Source organism: Sebastes umbrosus, chromosome 4 (genome assembly GCF_015220745.1).
Source record: "Sebastes umbrosus isolate fSebUmb1 chromosome 4, fSebUmb1.pri, whole genome shotgun sequence".
Lineage (NCBI taxonomy): Eukaryota > Metazoa > Chordata > Actinopteri > Perciformes > Sebastidae > Sebastes > Sebastes umbrosus.
In genome coordinates this window covers 32,744,157-32,766,391 of record NC_051272.1, presented here as the reverse complement: position 1 = coordinate 32,766,391, position 22,235 = coordinate 32,744,157, and the positions used below count along the sequence as shown (strand labels likewise).

General features: G+C 40.4%; 2 protein-coding genes across 4 annotated transcripts; one reads left to right on the top strand and one right to left on the bottom strand.

Moving 5' to 3' along the window:
- Positions 1-391: 391 nt before the first annotated feature.
- pdf (peptide deformylase, mitochondrial) lies at positions 392-3,522 on the bottom strand. Of its 2 annotated transcripts, none has more exons than XM_037767009.1 (3): positions 3,377-3,522; positions 1,283-1,975; positions 392-939 (listed from the first exon to the last, which is right to left on the bottom strand). In XM_037767009.1, the coding sequence occupies exons 2-3, from the start codon at positions 1,908-1,910 to the stop codon at positions 782-784; spliced, it is 786 nt and encodes a 261-aa protein (XP_037622937.1). In that variant the 5' UTR covers positions 1,911-1,975; positions 3,377-3,522; the 3' UTR covers positions 392-781. The 2 variants fall into 2 exon arrangements, with proteins under 2 accessions (XP_037622937.1, XP_037622938.1); XM_037767010.1 differs by having other exon boundaries at positions 3,382-3,513.
- A 98-nt stretch (positions 3,523-3,620) lies between these two features.
- LOC119486699 lies at positions 3,621-15,524 on the top strand. Of its 2 annotated transcripts, none has more exons than XM_037767006.1 (7): positions 3,621-3,890; positions 6,761-6,984; positions 7,139-7,246; positions 8,424-8,525; positions 10,781-10,888; positions 11,335-11,443; positions 12,177-15,524. In XM_037767006.1, exons 1-7 carry the CDS (start codon positions 3,776-3,778, stop codon positions 13,904-13,906), a joined length of 2,496 nt encoding a protein of 831 aa, XP_037622934.1. In that variant the 5' UTR covers positions 3,621-3,775; the 3' UTR covers positions 13,907-15,524. The 2 variants fall into 2 exon arrangements, with proteins under 2 accessions (XP_037622934.1, XP_037622933.1); XM_037767005.1 differs by having other exon boundaries at positions 3,622-3,890; positions 10,775-10,888.
- The last annotated feature ends 6,711 nt before the right edge of the window (positions 15,525-22,235 follow it).

Here is a 22,235-nt window from a genome sequence, read left to right as displayed (position 1 = left end):
CTTTTGTGTGACTCTTTGTGGAGAAACACAGTTTTACAGATCTGTCCATCAAATCAACTAATCGATTAGTTGTCAGAATCGTCCGAGTGTTAGTCAACTAAGAATTTTTTTGGTCGAAGACAGCCCTAAATAAAATGTATCTTTCAGCTGTTGGAGCCACTTAACGTTTTTCCTGAGTCATGCCTGCTCATGTCCCAGACATGTCCCGATTCCCCTGTCCAAACTGGATAAAGATCATGCAGATGAATCTACTTCCCCATTCTCATGTAAAACCAGTAGAACAAAGGGAAGACATTGAGACAAATTGGTCCATTTTACCCCAAACTGTGTTAAATACTATCACAGTTGTATATATTCATTGTGATGGTGGCAGACGGGTATGATTCACTCATTTTATCATGAACACATTGGCCTCTTTATTCATCAAACATAGACCTGAGGTCCACAGAACATGGCTCCCTTGGCTTGCACTTTAAAGTGATATACTGCAAGACTGCAGCTTCGAGCAATCACAAAAACACTTCTACTGATGGATTTTCAGTTGAAGCAGTTCACGATGACCCTGATACTGAGCTGTTATTCCATCCAGAACCAGATACCAAAATGCATCACTTTCTGCAATCCAGAAGGTTTTCCACATGAAAGGTTAAGCAGACACATTGTGCTCAAAACAGCAGATGTCGAAGCTTTCAACACAATGTTGTGTGGAGTAAAACTTAAAATCACTGCATGTCATCAGTAGCTTCTTATGTAAATGCTTGTGGTCTGTCCTGAGGATCCTCTATTCATTGTGTGCCTGCCAGTTGATGTTGATGAAGGTCTTGCTGTCCATACGGTCGATGTAGAGCACCCCATCCAGGTGGTCCATCTCGTGCTGGAGGATACGAGCTGGCCAGCCGCTGGCCTGCCACGTGACGGCTTCACCCTTCTCATTCAGACCTGCAGGGTGAACATGCAGAGGGACGAGAAAATATACAGAAATGCATTAGCAATTGCCTTTTTGATGTGTCTACTACTTAAGAGACAATAAAATGAATTCCCCATGATAAATGTGGTGTAGTATCATCATCCTCATTAACACTTGTGCACTTGTTTGTATTCTTAAATGAAATGCGAGGATACTCTATTTTGAAACTTTTTTCTTGTTATGGATGAATCATAGAGCCAAATTTTATTCCATGTGCTTAGTATTTTATAGCCTGAACAGTCTCAGTCTCAGAAAAGGAGACTTGGCATTTGAAACACATCACATTTGAGCCACAGGAACTATAAACATGCATACCAGACACTTCCACAGACACGTAGCGTGAAACTGTGGCAGAGAAGCCCGAGATGCTCTCACAGGCCTCTTGAAAGGGCACCGTCCGTCCATCGAGGACCATCAGCTGGGGGTTGATAAAGATCCTCAGGGGCTGGATGGAAAGACCAAGGAACTCCCTTGATGCAGGCGAACTGTCTTTCCACATCTTCTCGGGATATTCCAGGGCCAGGATGCGGAGGGGCACCCCAATCTGAGGCGCACTCAGTCCCACACACTCAAGTTTCCGCATCACTTTCACCATAGTGCTGACGACCTTTTGCACGTCAGGGCCTGTTATATCTGCAGGGTCAACGGCAGCTGCATGTGAACGCAGCACTGGGTCCCCTACCTGGCACACGTGACTGTACGGAGGACTGGGAAGGGGTATGATCTTGCGTTTCATGTACTGAAGATAGGGGCGCACCTTGACGCTGCTGGAGTAGTAGTGACTGCAGGGTACAGGCGAGTAGGATGAGATATTTGGAAGACAAGTGGAAGTCACCGTTGTTAAACTCAAGGCTCCAACACCGCAGCGAGGGGATTTGGATGCACACAGTCTGAACCCCATCCTGGAGAGGCGGAGCAGAATCACACATGATTTTGTGTTCATGGTGGAGCTGCAGTCGGGACGATGCGTCACACGTAAGGGGGTCGATGCACAGTGCTGTAGGAAACCTATACAAAAGAAGGACATTTAGTTGAGTTCTAACCATGTGTTATGAAGACCCAATGCCACATTTTGAGATTGTATGAGATCACTGCTTTGATGACAATGAGGCATTTTGTTCAGGCCCAACCTTGCCCCGATGCTTGATACACTGTATGTCCAAAAGTATGTGGACAAACAATACATCTGCTTGTGAATGTAGAACATGTCATTCAAAAACCATGAGCCATGGTTCTTTTCTGTTATCTTATTTACATTGTTATTGATCTTATTTGTTATTATCTAAGTTTTACTTGATCATAATTCATTATCATAATAAAACTACTCCATTTGGAGTCAAAATTATACAATGTAGTTGTTTTTTGTTGATTTTCTACTGTGCACAATGGTAGAATGTGATGATGCACAGGGTAAATGTCATGGCCAAAGGCTCCATTGTGTGCACATAGCCTCCTGTAGTGGATATCAGTAGGATTTTAGAGCCAGATTCCCTTTCAAGAGGTAGAAAACCTATTTGGCACACTTTGGGTATCCAAATGGCCAAATGGAGAGTCCTCCTGGTCCTATCCTTACAAAAACCTTTGTAGAATCTCTGTGCTTTGTGCTATTTATATCTGCTTTGGCACAGTTGTAGTCAAGAAGTTGCTGAATGAATTCAGTGGCATCTCTGTGCATGGCATAATTGCTATAATGGTGTTATCCACTGTCTAATCTAGAAAACATTTTAGGAGAGGATAAAAATGTAAATTTTCCCTTTGGTTTATCACAATTTACTCAGGCATAGTAACAGTCACAATGTTACTGGGGATGAATTCTCTGAGGTCTTACCTATCCACAGAGACCAAGATCATGCATATAGACCTGCTAGTTGTGGAGCTATTCTTGATTTATTTTGGGTATGTCTGTCTAGACGAACCACAGCTTCCAGCACCCTGGGGCATAAGAGGTTAAAGGGCCTAGTACAAATGATAAAAACAGGACCAGACCAGAAGTCTACTGGGGTATCAACACACTTTTGGCCATGTAGCCCAGTGTACCTCCATCAAGGTGTAATTTAGTGGAGGTTTGAATGACTTACTTTTTACATTACCATATTTATTTATGAATTTAAAGCCAATGTGTGTGGAACTGTAGGCTAATGTAATTAAAACATCTTTCTGATTTGCTTTTAGAGAAACTGACCCTCCAGTTCCACAGTGTCTACTAACAAGCTTCGCTCAGCAGCACGTTAAACACCGCCGACGGGGTGCGCAGGTGCTATGAAACATGCGCTCTCATTCAATAGCTATCACAAACCGCAGAGCTAGGTCGTTAGCATATTGGTGTAGTTATGTGTGTGTAATACGCTCTGATACTAGCTGGCCTAGCGGGCTAGTTACACACTTAAACAAGGTGCATAGTTCCGTTACCTTACACTAATGAGTCCGCCTCCATGCTGATGAAAAGGACCACATATTCACATATTCAGGGTTGAAGGTGGAAGCAGGTGAAGCGATGTCTACAGCTGTGTCTAACTACTTCCAGGTCATCAAACTTCACAATAAAAGCCTACACGGTTTATGCGCATCGTTATCTCATAGGGCAGTTCCTCTGCAAAGCTTTATTTTGACAGCCAGTGAATTTGACAAAGGAAGTAGTTTGTACCGTTTTCAAACAGTCCCAGAACAGGGACGTTCAACATCTCAACATGTATGAACTTGCCGGTACATGTCCCGTCAGCTGGGTGATCGCAGCCCGGTCATGAGGGTGATGAGCGGGAGTTATAAAAGGCTCAGCGGGCTGCCCGGTGCCGTGCTGAGCGTCCTCTGATGGAGGGAGCAGAGCTGCAGACTGACAGTCTGTCATGTTTACACAAGTTCCCCAGGTTACCTCTGTGGATCATAGAGTATGTGTGGGCTCACAAGATGATGGAGATACATGAAGGTTGGTTTCATTATTATTATTACCCCAGTTACCTATAAGGCTGGATTATTATTACATCAATGATAGTTAAAGGTCCCATATCGTGCTCATTTTCAGGTTTATACTTGTATTTTGTGTTTCTACTAGAACATGTTTACATGCTGTAATGTTAAAAAAAACCCTTTATTTTCCTCATGCTGTCTGACTGAATATACCTGTATTTACCCTCTGTCTGAAACGCTCAGTTTTAGGCATTTTGACGGAATTGCAACATAGTTGTGTTGCTAGGCAACAGCTTGGGTCCATGTATACTTCCTGTCAGCTGATGTCATTCACATACACTTCAACAGGATATAAACTGGAACACATTTAGAATGTCTACATTTAAAATTGTGTCAAGGGTCTAAATATTGTATATTTGTTACATCACAAATGGGCAGAAATCTTGACGGCTTGTTTCAAATGCAGAGTTTCTGAAAGAGGGCTGTGTGTATTTCCCTGTGTATTGAGTGTTTCGATACGTTCACAGTATTTATATAGGACTTAAACCTGCTTTATAATAAAGAAACATGAAAATCTCACTTTTTTATAATATGCGACCTGTAAACTAAGTAGGGGAGACTGGTGGTAATTGTAACATTTTTGGGGGGTTTTGATGTTATTACTCAAAAACCTCTTGAGCTATTTGGATACAATTTTTATGGAGGTAACTTGTATTTGTGTTCTACTTGTTAACAGTCATCAACTGTGTTTACAAGCAATATTAGAGTCACAATATTGATTTGACTTCTAAACCCTAGAAGTCAAATGTTACATCCGTCCCCGCGTACAAGGGCGATTGTAACAGCATATGGGGGCAACTGAAAAAATATAAGTAATACCGTCATATATAAATAACAAGGACCACAATAAACAAAAAAATGTGATAGGGTAGCACATCCTAGATTTCAAAATCAAGGAGGACAAAATACAAACATTTCACTTGTTTAATTGGCTCACATCACAATAAATTTCGCTTACGCGTTTCAGCACGAAGTCTTCTTCAGAGCGTGCGAAGTATACAGATTCAGTTCAATAATATACACAAGGGCAGAGTTAACACATCTGGGAGTTGGATCCAATTATCTGGGAATCGATCACTTTTTTTTTATCACATGGCTCTAGATACAGGGACCAATCACAGACATAGTTAAATCTGATCCAAACCTCATTACATACAATGTTGAGCTGCACAAAACACTGTTCCTGGCCATGATTGGTTAACTATTGAGACAATACACTAGATGGCAATAGAGCCTAGACCACAATAAACTACCAAGAACTTAGATATAGTTAAAACAATTTAATATTCACTGAACAATTAATAACTTTCATATCTAAAAAAAAAAAGTTTTGGCAGAAAAACTTTGAAGAGTATGAGACATCAGTTTGTCCTTTGGCAGGCAGAGAGGGATCATCACAGACCATGTGCATAATGAGTTTCATGGTTCTGTCTCGTTTCTGATTAGAGATATTTGAGATGTTACAATTGCCCCCGGTCTCCCCTAAGTTATATTCATTTTGCATAATTCAATGATTGAAAACTGTCGTGAATTTCGCAAAATTGCAGATGCAGATCAAACACACCATTTCAAATATCGTATTCATTTTACATGTAGCGTTGATTTATCAGTTGACGTCAGATGATGTAATGAGTTTGGGCTGCTTTTGCTTGTTTTTGCTATAATTGCTTGCAGGCGCTGGGAAGGATTCTTTTCAAACTGTAAACACTTGTGTTCTCTGGTGCGCCTTTGTACTATAGCCTATTGAAGGCCTTTCCTCTACACTGGTCACTCTCTTTACAACCATCTGAAGGCAGCAGGGACGTGTTCCATCTGCAAACTTTTTGTCCCCCCACTTTGTTCTTTCAGGCCAGGCTCACTTGGTGCACCTGTGGCGCCGGGTGTGATCACAAAGAAGGCATTATTATCGTTGGGTGTATTAGAGGCTGTGACAATCATGGCTTTTCACTACTTTCACCCCCTTTTGTCACGGAGCTCTCCCCTGTGAGAAGCCGCCTAATTTCATGTCACGATTATCCGATTCACAATCCGATAATCATCAAAATATGCTCAAAACTCTTAAAATGGCACTTTGGCACAATGGCATTTTGTTAAACATGCTAAATTAGATATTCAGATCATTAATATAGCAGCAAACAACTATTTACAATGTAAATATATAGAGGAGTAATGTCTACCTGAGCGAAGAAGGACGCCACTCTCCCTCTGTGTGTGTGTGTTGTAATCAGAGCTTCTCTGTGTTTTGTTGACATAGCCGGGCCGGCTGCGCGTGCCTTTTAGTGCATGTGAGTGTGCCCCACTGGCTAGCTCAGGGCTGCTGCTCTGTACTGCTCTCATACGGTGGTCGTCTTGAGCGACGGCGCCATCGCAGAAGAGTAGCACCAACCCTCTGGTTCCCTCTAAGGTTAACACTGTTAGTTCTGTCAGCAGTGTTGCCGTTGTGTTTCACTGTTCGCGCTTTTAGCACCGTTAACTACGAGACGCCAGCTCAGCTTTCGCCAGGCTGAGAGCTGTGCATAGGCAATAAAAGCTCTCCCAATCTCACATTTAGGACCTTTAAGTAAACTTTTACATGCAGGACTTTTCACACTGTATTTTTACAAGTGCTTATATAAGATCTAAATACTTATTCCACCACAGGTGAAGTACATGCAAACTACTTGCACAAAACCTGAACCTAACTGCACTTTAACGTGTACTTCAGATTAAATAAAGAACCTTTTAGGCCAGTCACAGCAAAACGTAGTAGATCACTCTTTTGAAATTGACAGTTGTAATGAAAGTAAAATCAGAGGAGGATGTGACGTGCTTCATGTTGGTACTTCACAGTTGTGGACCCTCCCAATTATCCAGAAGTGGACTCCCAGCCTCTGAGCCTTGAAGATTCGTGGAGGCTGCGTGTTGCCTCTGCCCAGGTATACTCCATGGTGAAGAAAAGGGACATGGAGCACTTTGAGAGAGTCATGAGCTTTCTGGAAGACACTTACAGACTTCTACCCAGACTGGTGGCTCCCATCAAACACATGAAGATCATGTTTGGCCTCAAGACCATGGTATGGAGATGAGTGGTGGTAGCATTACTTACATGTTCCAGCTACAGTTGATCCATGGCTGTGTTTTTAAAGTTTATTTATATTTTTTTAATTTAAATTTCAGTTTCACGCTCTATATTTATCTTCATCTTTCTCGCTCCCTCTATGCTTCCAGGTCATTATGAGGATGCTCAGGGAGGGCCGAGGAATGGGAATGGTTGATACTGTGTTTAAAATCAACCAGTTCTTCCCAAGTAAACTCCCTCAATACCAGGATCAATGTGTAAGTATCCAACTTTGGAACTATCTGTTCTTCATATTTTTATATCTTTGAAACACATTTAACATTTGTAGGTGTGCAGGAGTGTCTAGGATTTAGTGACATCTAGCGGTGAGGTTGCAGATTGCAACCACGCCCATGTGCCAAGCGTGTTGGACAACTACAGTGGCCGATGCAAAAACGTGAATGTCCCTATCTAGAGCCAGATGTTGGAATTTGCAATTGAGTGGTGAAGCAAGAGAGAGAGAGCAGCAACGGCGAATGTGTGTGAGCGAAACAATAGAGTTAGTACAGCAGAAGACAGACTTAGTTCAGCTTTGAGAATATCAAGTGAATGTAAAGTGGAAGTTGCAGTTTGTGCAGAAATAAATTCTGCAGCTCCTCAAGACCAACAGAGGTTTCTTGTTTCTTGTTTCCCGGCGGCTGAGTGGAATGGCTCTGGAGCGAATAATATTATTAACTCCGGGCCAAGCAGGAAAAGTTAACACAGGGGTTTGGTTTGTCCGTTCTGGGCTACTGTAGTAAACATGGTGGCCAGCTCCATGAAGAGGACCTGTCCCTATGTAGATATAAACGGCTCATTCTAAGGTAACGAAAAAAACAACGATTCTTATTTTAAGGTGATTATACACTAAAGAAAAACATACTTAATAATATTAATATTAATATTGTATTCCATTTCTACCAATAGATCCCCCTAATTGTTACACACTGTACCTTTACAGCTGCATTAATCACTGTTTTTATAGTGTCAATGCACAAAATGACTAGTTGTAATGTGAAAGGGGTCACCTGAGTATCCCCTGACTCTGCGGTTCCCCTCGACACTATAGAGCATTTTTGCGACTTTTAGCTCATTGTTTTGATTTTACTGTCCACAATTTTACTGTCGTGGTTCAGCTAAAAGGACAGTGAATATTGCACTTACATTCATTAGGTGGATGCAGACACAACTCCAAATGAATGATAATGTTGCCCCATGTCTTCTATATCTGAAAATATGCAGCTGTTTGCTGACGTTAGCCATATCAACTTCATGAGAAGATAATGTTTGAAGTTATTGTTGAGTTTTTATGGGCTAGACAAGCATGTAACTTACAGCATTGTCCGGTTAATTATGGCAGCTATGAAAAGCTTACCAATTTGTTACCAAAGTTTTGTGTCCTTTTTTCCTGCACAGAGCCAACGTGAAATGTTCCTAATGAGGGAGAACCATCTGGACTTCAAGGCTCTGGCACAAGCTCTTACTATGGACAAGAACAAACTTGAAGATTATATTAAGGTTAGTTTACTTCACTACACTGTCTTATAACTGTAGAAGTAACTGCTAGAATGAAGGATGCAAGAAAGGATACAAGTTTAAAGGTTAATTTTTAAACAAATCCCGGGAAGAACCAGGAGTAAACGAGTCACCATTACTGCGGTGGCGTCTCCCTACAATAGTTACGTGCGTGTTTGAATGCAAGCTGTCTTAAGAAGTGTACAATTTCAGACTTTTACCTTTCCATATTTGCATCAATAAAAATGTTTAGACTCATTTCAGTTTATCTCCTTAATTCTAATATTTCTATTGAAGTGATGCCTAAGTTGTAAATATCTGTAGAAATAATAGTGAGTGTCGGTAAGATGTTGGAAGCTTTATAAGCCTGTATCAGGCTATCTTTCTTAAAAATTAAACAAATTCAGTGTTTATCCTGCAGTGATTGGTTGTGCACTTATGGCAAGCCGTTTTAACATTTAATAGCTAAGCTTTACTATCCGGAATTAACATTAGAGATATCCACAATTACATTTTGACTAGTTGTAATTACATTGTGACAAGTCAGAATTCTTATTCCAGATATCTATAAGGTCATTGTGACTAGTCAAAACAACAGTTAGAGATATCTGTAATTCAGTTCTGACTATCGTAAATAACAGTTACAGATATCTCAAACCTCAGTATGACTAGACAGAGTTGTTGTCATGACGTTGCTCATCAAGGCTTCCCATTGGATAAAGGCCCAACAAAGCATCTGAACAGTGTCAGCAGAAGCTTTTGCTAACTTGGATAGTTCGGTAAAGTATTAAAGATATTCACAGATTCAAACTTCCCGGATCAATAACATAAGAGAAACATAGTTAAAACATCAACGAGGGCTCTTTCTAACCGTAGTAAGGTAGACAACGAGCTACAGGCTCATTTTAATCACAACAAGCCTTTAGTCCTCCCAGCTGGAAACATAACGTCGGTCTCTCTGTGCAGTCGGCTGTGGGACGAGTGGTCGGGGACCGCTGTGGATCAGATAGTTAGAAAATGACATGAAATAGAAAGAGCTCATCATCAAGGATCATTTGTGGACAACAAGAGCTTTGTTCACTAGAGAGTTGTGGTAGAAATTTACATCGTATTGTAGATTTATTGTCTCCAGACACACTTTATAAACCCACACGGCTGCAGTGCAGCGCCATAGTATGTTTGAATAGCTTCACCTCCTGTCCCATCCCCCCTCTTCTGACGTAATTACAGATATCTGCAAAGTAATTTCACCTAGTCACAACTCTAATTCTAGATATCCGTTAATACCTTCTGACTATCCCTAACTCCAGTTAGAGATATCTACAACATCATTCTGATTAGTCAAAGTTTAATTTTAGATATCTAAAAAGGATAATGTAGATATCTTCAGTTGAGGGTAAATAAAGATATCTTGAACTGGAATTCTGACTAGTCAGAATTCAGTTGTGGATATCCGCGATGTGAATTATGGATATCTGTAATGACAAACCCCATACACATGAATGGCAAAAGTAGTTTGAATCATACTAGTCAAAATATCTAAAATTAGAGTTTTGCCTAGTCAAAATAGAATTAGGGATATCTTGAATTAGAGTTTTGACTAGGAAAAATGACGTTGCAGATATCTCTAATGAATATCCTGTCTAGCTATTAAATGTTAAAACCGCTTGCCATATTCACTGGGATCATAAGAGAATGATGGGTCCGTGTTGTGCATGCATGTAGTCTCTCAGTGTGTTGAATAACACGTTTTTTTCTCTCAGCCCCTAACTTTGCTATCCAGCAGGGTGCACTAGAGATCCACATTTAAAAATATATCCTTATGCATACCATACAAATATACAGTAGAGTTGTCCATGTACTGAGAACATACAAATAGTGATGTAATGAGGAGTAATACATGCTTTGCATCATCTAATAAACAGTGTAAACTATAAACTGTAAACCTTGTGGGGAAACATGCTAGAAAATTCTTCCCTAGACTCTTCAGAGGGTGCTTGAGCAGAATTAGAAACATCTGGAACTCAGACAAAAAAAACAGACAAATGGAGAGCAACATTGTGGATTAAAAATAGTTTTATGGAAACCCACACCATGATTTATCATTTGCAACCGCGGTTATGTTTCTTAATGACCTTTGCTTTCTAGATTTTTGGTATGTATGATTAAACCCAAAGTACTAAACTGCACGCAAATTACAGAACGTGTGATGGAGGGTTGTTTCCAGGTGTTAAGTGCTTGCTGTCTCTCAGAATCAGATGGAGCAGCAGTATGGTGAACATTATGCCCAGAGAGTAGAGGACAGACTGCTGCACTATCTACACGAGTTGGAGGCTGTGTTACCAGGAGATACCTACATTGACAAGGTGTGTGTTCTATGGTAACGCATACTTTAAACTGTGCTTGCTGTTTGGTGGCCCCTTTTGAAAGAGTTGCCAAGAACATAATTTTGGTAGATGAGATGCACGATCCGATGCTGTGATGATGTCAAATTTTTTATCTTGTATTTCAGAGAATTGCTGTAAGTACTGTTACTGTAATGCTCTTTTAAAGATGGGTTTTTGTCTCAGTAAGTAAGGTACCCTGGAGAGTTTTCTAGTAGAGTTGTGTTTGCATTCAATGTCTCTCACCAAACCACACAGTGTTCATTCTTGAGGCCCGCTCATCAACACATTGCGCAATAGCGAAACAAGCGGTCACAAACTCCAAAGGGTATCTGAGAACACTGAAAAAAAACGAAGGGCCGTAAAAATGACATGATTGGAATTTCTCATTGAATGCATTTTTGCCATAATACAAATGTGTGATCTAGATACTGAAGAAAGAAAGCCCCATGACTGAGGAGGAGAAGCTATTGTTGGGAGTCATTACGTCTGACTCCACCAACATAGCAACAACTCTAAAGAAACTGCTGCACTGTGGTAAGAAACACCTCCCAACACAAAACACAAATACCATACAAATGTCAACTTCATATACATATGTATGGAAAACAAGACGATATCTCTTTGTTGTAACTTAGAATTTTACCTTTAGTATTTTACTGTTTATTGTTGTTTTTACCGTTTCATTCCCTCGTATATGGAGTACTGCATATGCGTACCTAGTACTGTAAAAACGATATAGAAATTGATGGATTTAATTTCATGACATCATCCCCTATTTTCCCATATCAGCTCATCTCATAGTTCATTATTGCCTGGATAACCCCTAAAAAATATGAATATCCAGCAAAATGCTTGACACAAAACGTGAGTGAGAGTACCAACTTAACATCTTGTTATTGTATGCCGGTGCACTGTCAGACTTTATAACATAGGCAGCAGAATTCTCTAATAAATGAATGAAAGAAAGAAAATGTATTTGTCATTTTCAGTTGACATAGTGGTTGTAAGGAGCAGTTAATTCAACTTTTTTTTACATTGATTAATGAAATATATAGATTTAGATATATAGAAAATTACTCGTCAAAACTTGGTGTCTACATTACCTCAACCGTCAACAGTTCATTAGAGAGGTTAACGGTTAGTAATCGGTTAACGAGGGTCGGTGACAAAAGATTGCGTTTACATTTAGCCAATAATGCATTTCTTCTTCTGATGATAATTATTACATTTGTTAATCAAAATGCGCTGCCTTTCTGTTCCTTTTTAGATGCCGCTTCCTGTCGTTCGGGCAGTATTTCTCAGTCATTAGCACACAGAGAGAATGGAATGGAAAGCTCTCAACTCTCAAAGTCTGTTCTGTATGGCAGCTCTTCAAACGCTCTCCTCAAGTCAATGGAAGCCAAGACTCCCCTACGGTTTCAGCCAGAGGTTTTTGAGGGAGGAGAGGATGCTGATCAAGATGTGCCCAAAGACAGAACTCTTTTGTTGGAGAATGACAATGTTTCAGATGTTAGCAGACATCGACAAACAGAGGAGGATAGTGAGGTAGTCAAGAGGGTGGAGGACGACAGCAGTGACAAGGAAAAGGAGGAAATCAGTCAGAGAAGCAGTGAACGTGTTCAGGAGGCCGCCTCCTCCCCTCAGTTCTGCTCCAAACACCAACGATGGGTGGAGAGCATCCTGCAGGAATGTCCTGACGAGTGCTCAGAAGAGCTGCTGCTTCAGGCTAATGTTTCTTTGTCTCCCCCACTGTTCCAGTCTTCCTCATCAACCTTTTCATCACAGGACCTCACACCCTCTGACCTCATCTTATGCCCCCCTGACCAACAACATCCATCTCCAAAGACCTCCACCCATCTTCAGACAGCAGCCCAGGCATCTGAACAAGCAAACCCCGAAGATGAGCAAAGCTCTGGACCAACTGTATTAGCAAGTGATACGTCTCAAATCAAACTTCTACCACAGCCCTCTTCGTCCAGAGACACTCAGCTGTCCGTCCTGTTGTCGCCGGTGGTCCGACTGATAGACATTGCCTCTCTCAATAGGATCTTCCCTACCTTTAAACCCCATCAAGCACCTCTCAATCGCTTCACCATGTCTAGTAACAAACTGCCAGCTTCCGCTTCCAGTCCTCAGGTACTAATCTCTCGACACCACCATACCTCAGGTAACAATGCCATACCTCGAGGAACAATGAAAGACATTATGTTTGACCAACCAGACACAACGTACAAAGTGCAGACGGCTCCTTTATCTCAGGATGCATCTAACTCTACCAGCTGTCAACCACCAACTCAAGAATCTTATTCCAAACTTTCAAGAAAGTTCAGACAGGGTGGTACAACCACCAGACATTCACAGGCTCTGGACGGATTCAGTGAAAATCCTTCAGCTGAGCAGTTCGAAGAGGCCCCCACTACCTTGTGGACAAGTTGTCCGCCCTTACCCAACATCAATGTCTCTGGACCTCCTACAGAAGATGCTTCAACCTCTACTTCCCAGTCCGGGACGTTATCCTCAGTCTGTGCTGCTAACCAAATCCCTTTATCTACTGAATTATCTCAACAAGTTGTCCCTCAGAACTTCATCAAACCTCATCCTCATACACGTAACATCAGGTCAGGTGTCACTGTCAGGTTTGAGACCAGCAGAGTCAGAAGAGTCCAGCTGAGGTTATCACTGCCAAGTCAGGCTGTGCTGCTGCAGTCCAAGCTGCTACAGCCCTATGTGACTCTTAACAGACTGAGCTCTCAGGAGTGTTACAGAGTGACAAAGGGGAGATCCTCCGCCAGATATTTAGAGCCTGTGTTACAAGGCGGCAATGATGACAATGATGAGGACAGGAGGGAGGAGGAGGAGGAAGAAGATGATGATTCTTCTTTTGATGTGAACACTCTTTACTCCAGTCATTCTTCTGGTGACGGTAAGGACTCGCCTGATTGTGACCCTGATTACAAACCTCGCCTTCACACGCCAAGGGCGTATTTTTTCGTATAATTAATTTGCACGTTTTTTGAACTGTTGTTTTTGTCATGAGTATTTTCACACAGAAAGCAAATATTAAGCAACGAAAAAGCAGACGTTTTTACGGAACGTGGTTGATTTTTCTGAGCTTTCGCACCTTAGAATAAAGGCATCAACCAATCACGTGGTGCAAAACAGAGATATTTAATATGTACACTAGTGTAAAATAACACAGAGGCTTCGTAGTCCGAAGCAACACTGCATTACTGTTTACCAGAGGGAACTCAAATTCACTCAGCCTCGGAGACTTTTGCTAAAAGGAAACTCAATAAAATAGCTTACAGTAGCTTAGGCTATACAACATCTTACCTCAGATAGACTGCCAGACACTGCTCTGGGTCAATGGGATCCCGGTAGTTGGTCCTCTGCCTACGCAAATTTGAATAGATTCGTGTAGGCAGAGGACCAGCTACCGGGACACTCTCTTGAAAAAGTGTTGCAAATGCGCATCGGTGCCAGTATGAATAGTTTTGATGCAAAACTATTTGCAAGCGAGTATATTTTTGTGTTGGTGTGTAAAGGCTTTTAGAGTATGAGACTGCAAAGAGCCTGGATCAGATATGCGAACATTTGAACATACAGACTATAACTAGACCTATACTGGCTTTTTGACCAATACTGATAACCATATATTGGCAAAGACTAATTTTTTTTTTACATAAGAAATCTTCATAGAGATCCATTAGATTTGTTTTTTCAACATCAAGTCTGAGGGGAATGCTACTTGCTTTGACTCATCCTCTTGAACAATTGTTGGATCGAGTTGGACTCACGATTGTGTTACAGACAAACTGTGACATTAAGAAATGAAGACGTTAATATGGATTTTCTTTTAAGTTAAAGCCCCAGTTTGCTTTCCGAATGGACGGTCGCACGGACGTGACAAGGAAACGTTTGGATCTTTTATACTCCGTGCGGGTTTCTCCTCGCGGCAAACCGATATTCTCACAAATTGTAAGGGGGCAGTGTATCGAAAACTTGTGTCTACAACATAGTTTCGGCCAAAGTTGGCAACTAGCCAAAGGACCAGATATTTTTCTCAGTCGTGGAGTATAAAAGAAGACACACAAATAGGTGGATACAAACACGACTCCAAATGAGTCAAAGTGAGTTAATTGTAGCTTGTTGTGGAGTTTGTTTTGGCCCCCAAGTAGCCAAAAAACTTCTCAATGCAGCTTTAAATAATCTGTAAACACTTTTAAAAGACTGCTTGAGTTTTAAAGGACATACAGTACATAACCTTAGACCTCTGGCTTCCAGCTCTGATTGAGGGCTGGTGACTGCACTATTGAACAAAAAATGCTTATTGTAAATATTTGTATCTTGCAGCTGTTACATGACCATATGGATTTCAGTGGGAAATTCAAGTGTTGCCACTGGAAAGCCCATAATTAGAAAGATCTTTGATACACATTGCTGTGCTAGAGCTAGAAAATCACCATCTTGCGTCTGTTCTCAATTATTATCGTAGCATTTCCTCTAGCAGGTGTTTCTTGAATGTTTGGGTATTTTGTGAAGTTACAGAAGTTTAGATTTGTTGACAAATCAATGCCAAATGAGAATAAATAACCCAGTGGGGTACTCGACAGAGCCTTGTGATATGTTCTTTTGTTGGTTGGTCGGTCCAGCAAGACTTTGGTGCAGACAGAAATATCTCTACAACTGTTGAATAGATCGCCATGAAATGTTTTTAAAGGCTTTCGTGGTCCCCAGGGGATGAAATGTAATGATAATCCTAGCACCATCAGCAGATCAAAGATTACACATAAAAAAGACGGATTGATACACCATTTTGTACAGTCATGAGTCCAAGATGATATACCCTTATGATTGGTGATCCACTAACTTTTCCTCCAGCAACACCATGAGGTTGATATTTGTGGATTACCGTCATTCATTATGTTCAGACAGAATTAAGCTCATTTGTCCAATACCTTGTTTTTTGACCTGCAACACTAATGACATTCCCATCGGCCTCAGCTATGTTCAGTTCTAATCAGCAAATTTAACATGTAAACACGCTAAGATAACATGGTGAACATTAGTCAAGTCAAGTCAAGTCAAACTTTATTTGTACAGCACATTTAAAAACAACCGCAGTTGACCAAAGTGCTGAACATGTACATAATAAAAATGAATACAATTCAAACAACAATATGAACAGAGCAAGAACAATAACCATAATCTGCACATTACAGCAGTAAAAGAGCAGCAGCACAACAGAAAATGAACTTAATCGAACGCCAGCGTGAAGAGGTGAGTCTTTAGCAGCGACTTAAACAATTCTACGGTCTGATCAGTTTTAATATGAAGAGGTAAACTGCTCCAGAGATTAGGGGCGGCCACAGCAAAGGCTCAGTCGCCTCTGTTTTTGAGTCTAGTTCTGGGGACATCCAGGAGCATCTGATTGGTCGACCTCAGTGCTCTGACCGGAGTATGGAGGTGCAATAGTTCTGATAAATAAGGTGGTGCCAGCCCATTTAAAATCTTAAAAATAAGCAATAAAATCTTAAAATCAAACTGGAAACGGACAGGAAGCCCTTGGAGGGAGGCCAGAACTGGTGATATGTGATCACAGTTTTCTTTTTCCAGTGAGAAGGCGAGTAGCTGCATTTTGTACTAACTGCAGCCGGTGAAGAGACGACTGTTGTAAACCCACATACAAAGAATTACAGTAGTCTAACCGAGAGGTAATAAAAGCATGGGTAACTCTCGCAAGATCCCTGGAAGACAGATACGCCTTAACCTTGGCCAAAAGCCTTAACTGAAAAAAGCTGTTTTTTACAATTTTTTCAAAATTGAAGGTGCTGTGCTCCACTAGTCGTCCTGCTTGTGGACAATTTGGGCATGTCCCTTTAAGTGTGGTTAGTGCAAGTTCGGCTTCAGTGAAGCAGGATGGGGAGCAACAATTTTTCTGACTTTAAGACCTAAATTCTAATGTATGTCAAACATTTTAATGGCATAACACAATATACCTTTTAAATGATAATCAAATGCAAAAACCTGTAAACAATACAATATGGTTCTTACAGGTGCTGTCAAAGATTACGCCAAGATTTTTTACACAAGTCTGTTTTTGAAAAGCCAAAGGGCCAAGAATACCAACCGAGTTGTCTAATAGGTCTGGGTGTCCAAACGTAACGATCTCAGTCATATTTTCATTAAGATTGAGGAAGTTCAGATCCATTCAAGTCCTGATATCATGTAGTTCAACAAAGGCTGCAATGAGTCTTTACTGGTTGTTTTTAAAGGCAAATATATTTGGATGTCATCTGCAAAACAATGAAAAGTTATATTTCTTAAAAATGGACCCCGAGGGCAGCATATACAAATAAAAATTACACCTGCTAAACATCTGCATGCACTCTAAAGTTAGAATAAAGCACCAGTATGCCTAAGTACAGCCTCATAGAGCCGTTAGCATGGCTGTGAAGTAGAATCCTAAAGGGATCCAATGTAGAGCCATTTGGGTTCAGTGCTGTAGAGATAAATGTTCTTTAAAGCCCTAAAATTAGTTCAGCTGTGCATCAAGATCCATTTCATGGTGTTATAAAGAGCGTGATTTTAGTAAAAGTCAGTTTTTTTGTCACAAAATACTCCCATTTTAAAAAGTGTAGCGTTTAGTGTGTGTTTACAAAGCAAAAGGGTGGACTAGTATCCACTTGCCACCATTATCTTATTCGATGATGTCAAGAAGAGTTGGACTTATACCCCATGGGCCGCCCACTGGGAGTCACGTCTGCTTTTCTTGGTGCCGGTCTCCTCTCAGCCAATCAGCTTAGTGGAAGACAGCTCTGTATGGCAAGGTATCCAGTGGCACGACTCAACACCAAATGTCCGCCCGCATGATAGTGAAATGGATGTAGAAGACTGTTAAAAAACTGGTGTAGACCTGAACAGCATGTCACCAAGGGTCATCCCTGAGGCCCACAGTAATGCCCTCTGTTTGCACATGTGTATTTACACAGTGTTGTTGGAGGGAATAGTTGATACATCCAGCCTGTGTTGTCGAGGTAAAATCAAGATACTGGTTGGGCCACTTTGGATTTAATCCAATAAACAAACAACCAAAACATACACGGACCCACGGACCAACGTACCTTCAACGTGAGCGTGACTCACTGTAACACCATACATAGACGCCTTTGACATAACATCAACACTGTAACCACCTCACATTTTGTTCATAATGTTAGTTCATTTGTATAATGTTTTAAACAAAAATTCTGGCCAGATCTTACACATTGTACCTTTAAGACCCAACAAAACTGGTACTGCCAACTTTGAGACCTGAACCCGACCCGAGACCCGAAGCTATAGTTTTGCTTTATTTCATCCATTAGGCCTTCTGACTCCAATGTTGTAGAAGTGTGTACCCAGTTCTGGGAACAGGGTGTGATATCACTGTTGAGTGTGTTTACAGGTGCACCAGAGCAACACACCCTATACACTAGGGGTGGGAAAAAAATCGATTCACCTATGTATCGCCATTCTTTTATTTATTTTTTTTTTACGATTTTGACATTCATTTTTTAAAGCCAGAATCCATATATTTGCTTCATTTGACTTTATGCAGAGGTAGAAGGAAGGTACTACTTTTATTGTTGTAGTCAGAGTAACGTGACGTCATATCCGTTTCTTATCTTTCAACCAAAACAAATTGCGGCGAGCCGAAACAAGAAAGTAGAAAATGTTGGAGGGTCTGCGTGGATACGACCTGCACCCTCACATGTTAAATCCAGCGTGGTAAACACTACACATCCAGTAAAGTATGGAAACACTTTGGGTTTCACACATTGACAGGAAAAGCAGAGCTAGACATCATGGCTAAAGCTGCATGCTAACTCTGTCACGGACAGGAAACGTTATCGTATCGCGGTAACGTGCGGTCGAGCCGGCCGTCACTCTCACCTCCGTGGTGAAATGGGCCCACGCTACAACTGTAGAGCACACATATACTGACATTTATGTTAAATGCATTCATACGGCCCTGATGGAGCTGACCATGGATGTATAAAGAGAATGGAGCTGACGGGAGAGCTAGAGACCACCTTGGAGAAGTTAGAGGAAGTAGACACGAGGGACTACGTCCGGTTTTCAAAATAAGGTGATGACAAAGGGAACTGTATATACAAAATACATATATGGAAATACGGATTGGATTATATTCACCAGAAGTATAAAACATTACATGTCCCTTATAAATTAAAAAGAAAATACCACTGATTTGTGAGGGAAATGTCTTTATTCTTTGATTTTTGGGTTGCTGGAAAAAATGTAATAAATAATTCCTGACAATATCCTGACTGATATAGTTGACTTCAGGACATCTCTGACTATATACATGCTGAAAATCAAACATTTTTACTGTATTAATTTAGATATTTTTCAAAGTAAAAGTCCCTAGAAGTGTATGATTCAACTTTTTCCCATGGTCTAGTGTTAAAAACGTTAACAAAAATCGCATTAGTATCGGAGTAAGTGCCAAATATCGAATCGGGAGATAGGTAAATCGTCCCAGCCTTACTATTCACACCATGGTGCTAATTTACTCTTTGAATTACTTTTTAATATAAAAAAACATTATGCAAAACATTAGTTTCTATTATCTGCAACACACACACATGCACATGTAATCCATCAAACTGCCTACCCCTAGCTAATCTCCAGTAATGTAGCCCCTACAAAAGGAAGGGGTTGCTAAAAGTGTTCTTTGCTCTTCTTAATTCTCTTTATTATCTTGATTTCTTGGGATTCATGCATGCTGTTCAAATAGCATGTGTTTTGTTTGTGCACAAATGCGATCACCAGCAGTGAGAGACAGAATGACCCAGGCTCTTTGCAAAGCAACACAGTGCTGGTTAAATGGCAGGGTACAAAGTTCCCAAGGATATACTGTGTTAGTATTGACTTATTACATAACTCCCTACTAAAAGGGACCCAAAAAGCAGAATTTATCTGATGACATTCACAGTATTTTAGTCAATAAAGTTAATATATTGACATGCATAAATAAAATAGAAATCACAGCATCGTGCTTGAATTGATGATATCATCCTGTTATTAGTTACTGATTCGGCAGACACATGGAATTTCAGTTTGAGCTGTTACATGTTTCATTAGAATTTATCAGAAAATACCTTAAAATGTCAGAAAACAATCAATAATTCTATTTTAGGATGCATTTTCAGAAGAACACTTGTATCTTTTTATTTTCTTATTCTCCGGTGTACTAGCTGTGAATGTTTACTGGGTTTCTCCTCGTATCAGTGTTGCGTCAGATACATGTGATGTTGCATGTTCCCACCATGAGGCTGAAGAGCAACAACTGATGAAGTAACACTAGCATTGTTTTTTCTTTGTTTTTAAAGACAACTGATTTAGCGATTGGTTTCAAAGTCATCTTTTATGTGAGCACAGCAGCTTTTAACCCCGAAACCGGCGATCCTGACGGACTTGACTGTCTTTTAGAGGCTCTAGTAGGTTGGATGGAATCACATAAATTGCGTATCACTGTAAAGCTGAGACTATTGTGGATCCAATGAGCCCAACTGTATTCATGTGTGATGATGTTAGTTCCCATAGGAGACATTTCATTGTAGTGAGACCATTTTTTGAAACTTGACCTCACTGTATAAAATGACCTGTGGTGACCTCTAGGATAATCACAGCCTCATGAAACTTTACAGCCACAAACTAGAGACCTAGAGCATTCAGAGGATGGATGGCTTTCCTAGCTAGATTGACAATAAGGGGGTTTCTGAGCAGTTTACACAACAGAAGTGCTTGACATCCAGTCGTCGAAAAATGCAATTCTTGCAGAAAACTCCAAATGTCAAAAGTTTTTGATCCCAAATCACAGCATGGCTTTTTCTATGGTGTTCCTCAAGGTCTTGGTGTCTTAATGTGGTATTTTGGAGGGATTATTGATCATTTTTTATCAATTCTCCGGTGGTAAAAAATGGTTAAATTTAGCACCAAATCTTTGGAACAAATGGTATCAACCCACAAATTGCTGCAACAACTTATGAGACATAACAGAGCATGGGGATGATCATCATATACTTCTATCATCATGTTCTAAGCTCTTACACACTTTCACAGTTTATTTTGAATAATTAAATAATTAATTAATTCATGTTTTTTTCTGATTTAGGACTAGAACAACTTGACACACAGTGCAGAGCTGCATCTCAAATTAATCTTCAGGTTCCCAGCTTTCAGATGATGTACAACACTTCTATATGACATCTACTGTTGACCTGCTATCTCCCCCTAAAGACCCCTGTACCCCCCTAAAAAGACAAAAACGGGTCTATTTTGGGTCTCAGAGGGTTAAAATAAGTACACTACTTTTTGGTACAGGAACACGCGTTACAGGAATACTGGTCTTGCTGGGTGAAAGCTACATGTTTAACCCATCCATCCATTGAATCCCTGACACTGGGGAGCTGTCCTGTTGGCAACTGCAGTGGTGAAATGGTTCAGTGTCTTGCTCAATGGCACGTTAATGGTTTCTGTGTAGGTGACAGAGTCACTCATCTGACTTCATCACACACATTTACCCTAATTACATTTATCAGTCTGGGGATTTGTACCAGAGACTAACCTCCAAATGACTGCCAATGAAATAAGAATCACATTCATTAAGATGCACTGCACTGTTAATGGCCTTGTGCTTTGCCTTAAATCTAAATTTGGGACACTTTAACATTTAAATGCAAGTTGCAAGTAAAACAACTGAAGGCAAAGCTCTGACTCTTTGTGCTGAGTGCATTTTGACACCCCCACCATGCTGATTTATGAAACTGAGCTGGCTCCTCTTGATGGAGTAGCGTACTAGACAATGACTTTGCAGTTTTGGAAGAATGCCGAGGTCAAACTTAAAGGCCACATAACAACTTTCACAACATCTTGAACCAGTCCTTTGCTCGTGTTGTGGTCAGGAAATACCGGATACCTATTTGGTCTTAGACATGTTTTATATTTGTTATCGAGGTATAAAGGACAATAAAAGGGTCCACAAAAAGGTTGAATGAATGGCTTTATATTAAAGGATAATGCTGGCGGCATTTTTTTTATTTTTTTTTTTTATTTTTTATTATTCTTATTAAATCCCATTGAGAAGAAAACCAGTGATTATTTTATGCTTTTAAAAATAATTTTCTATGTTTCTGTAAGCCAAATATAAGTTATGCTCTTGTGCTGTAACTGTATTGTGGGGATAAATTAATGGTTGGTTTTGTTCCTTTCATGCAGGGTTTGTTTTATGACAAAAATTACATTTTGTACTCGTGCAAAA

Bases quoted from the DNA above. Each gene is read 5' to 3' on its own strand.
- pdf (XM_037767009.1), bottom strand. From the start codon at position 1,910: ATGAACACAAAATCATGTGTGATTCTGCTCCGCCTCTCCAGGATGGGG. The intron at 940-1,282 runs GTATGCATGTTT...TTCACCCTGCAG, and splicing joins CGTGTCTGTGGAAGTGTCTG to GTCTGAATGAGAAGGGTGAA.
- LOC119486699 (XM_037767005.1), top strand. From the start codon at position 3,776: ATGGAGGGAGCAGAGCTGCAGACTGACAGTCTGTCATGTTTACACAAG. The intron at 6,985-7,138 runs GTATGGAGATGA...CTATGCTTCCAG, and splicing joins TGTTTGGCCTCAAGACCATG to GTCATTATGAGGATGCTCAG. The intron at 11,444-12,176 runs GTAAGAAACACC...GTTCCTTTTTAG, and splicing joins AAAGAAACTGCTGCACTGTG to ATGCCGCTTCCTGTCGTTCG.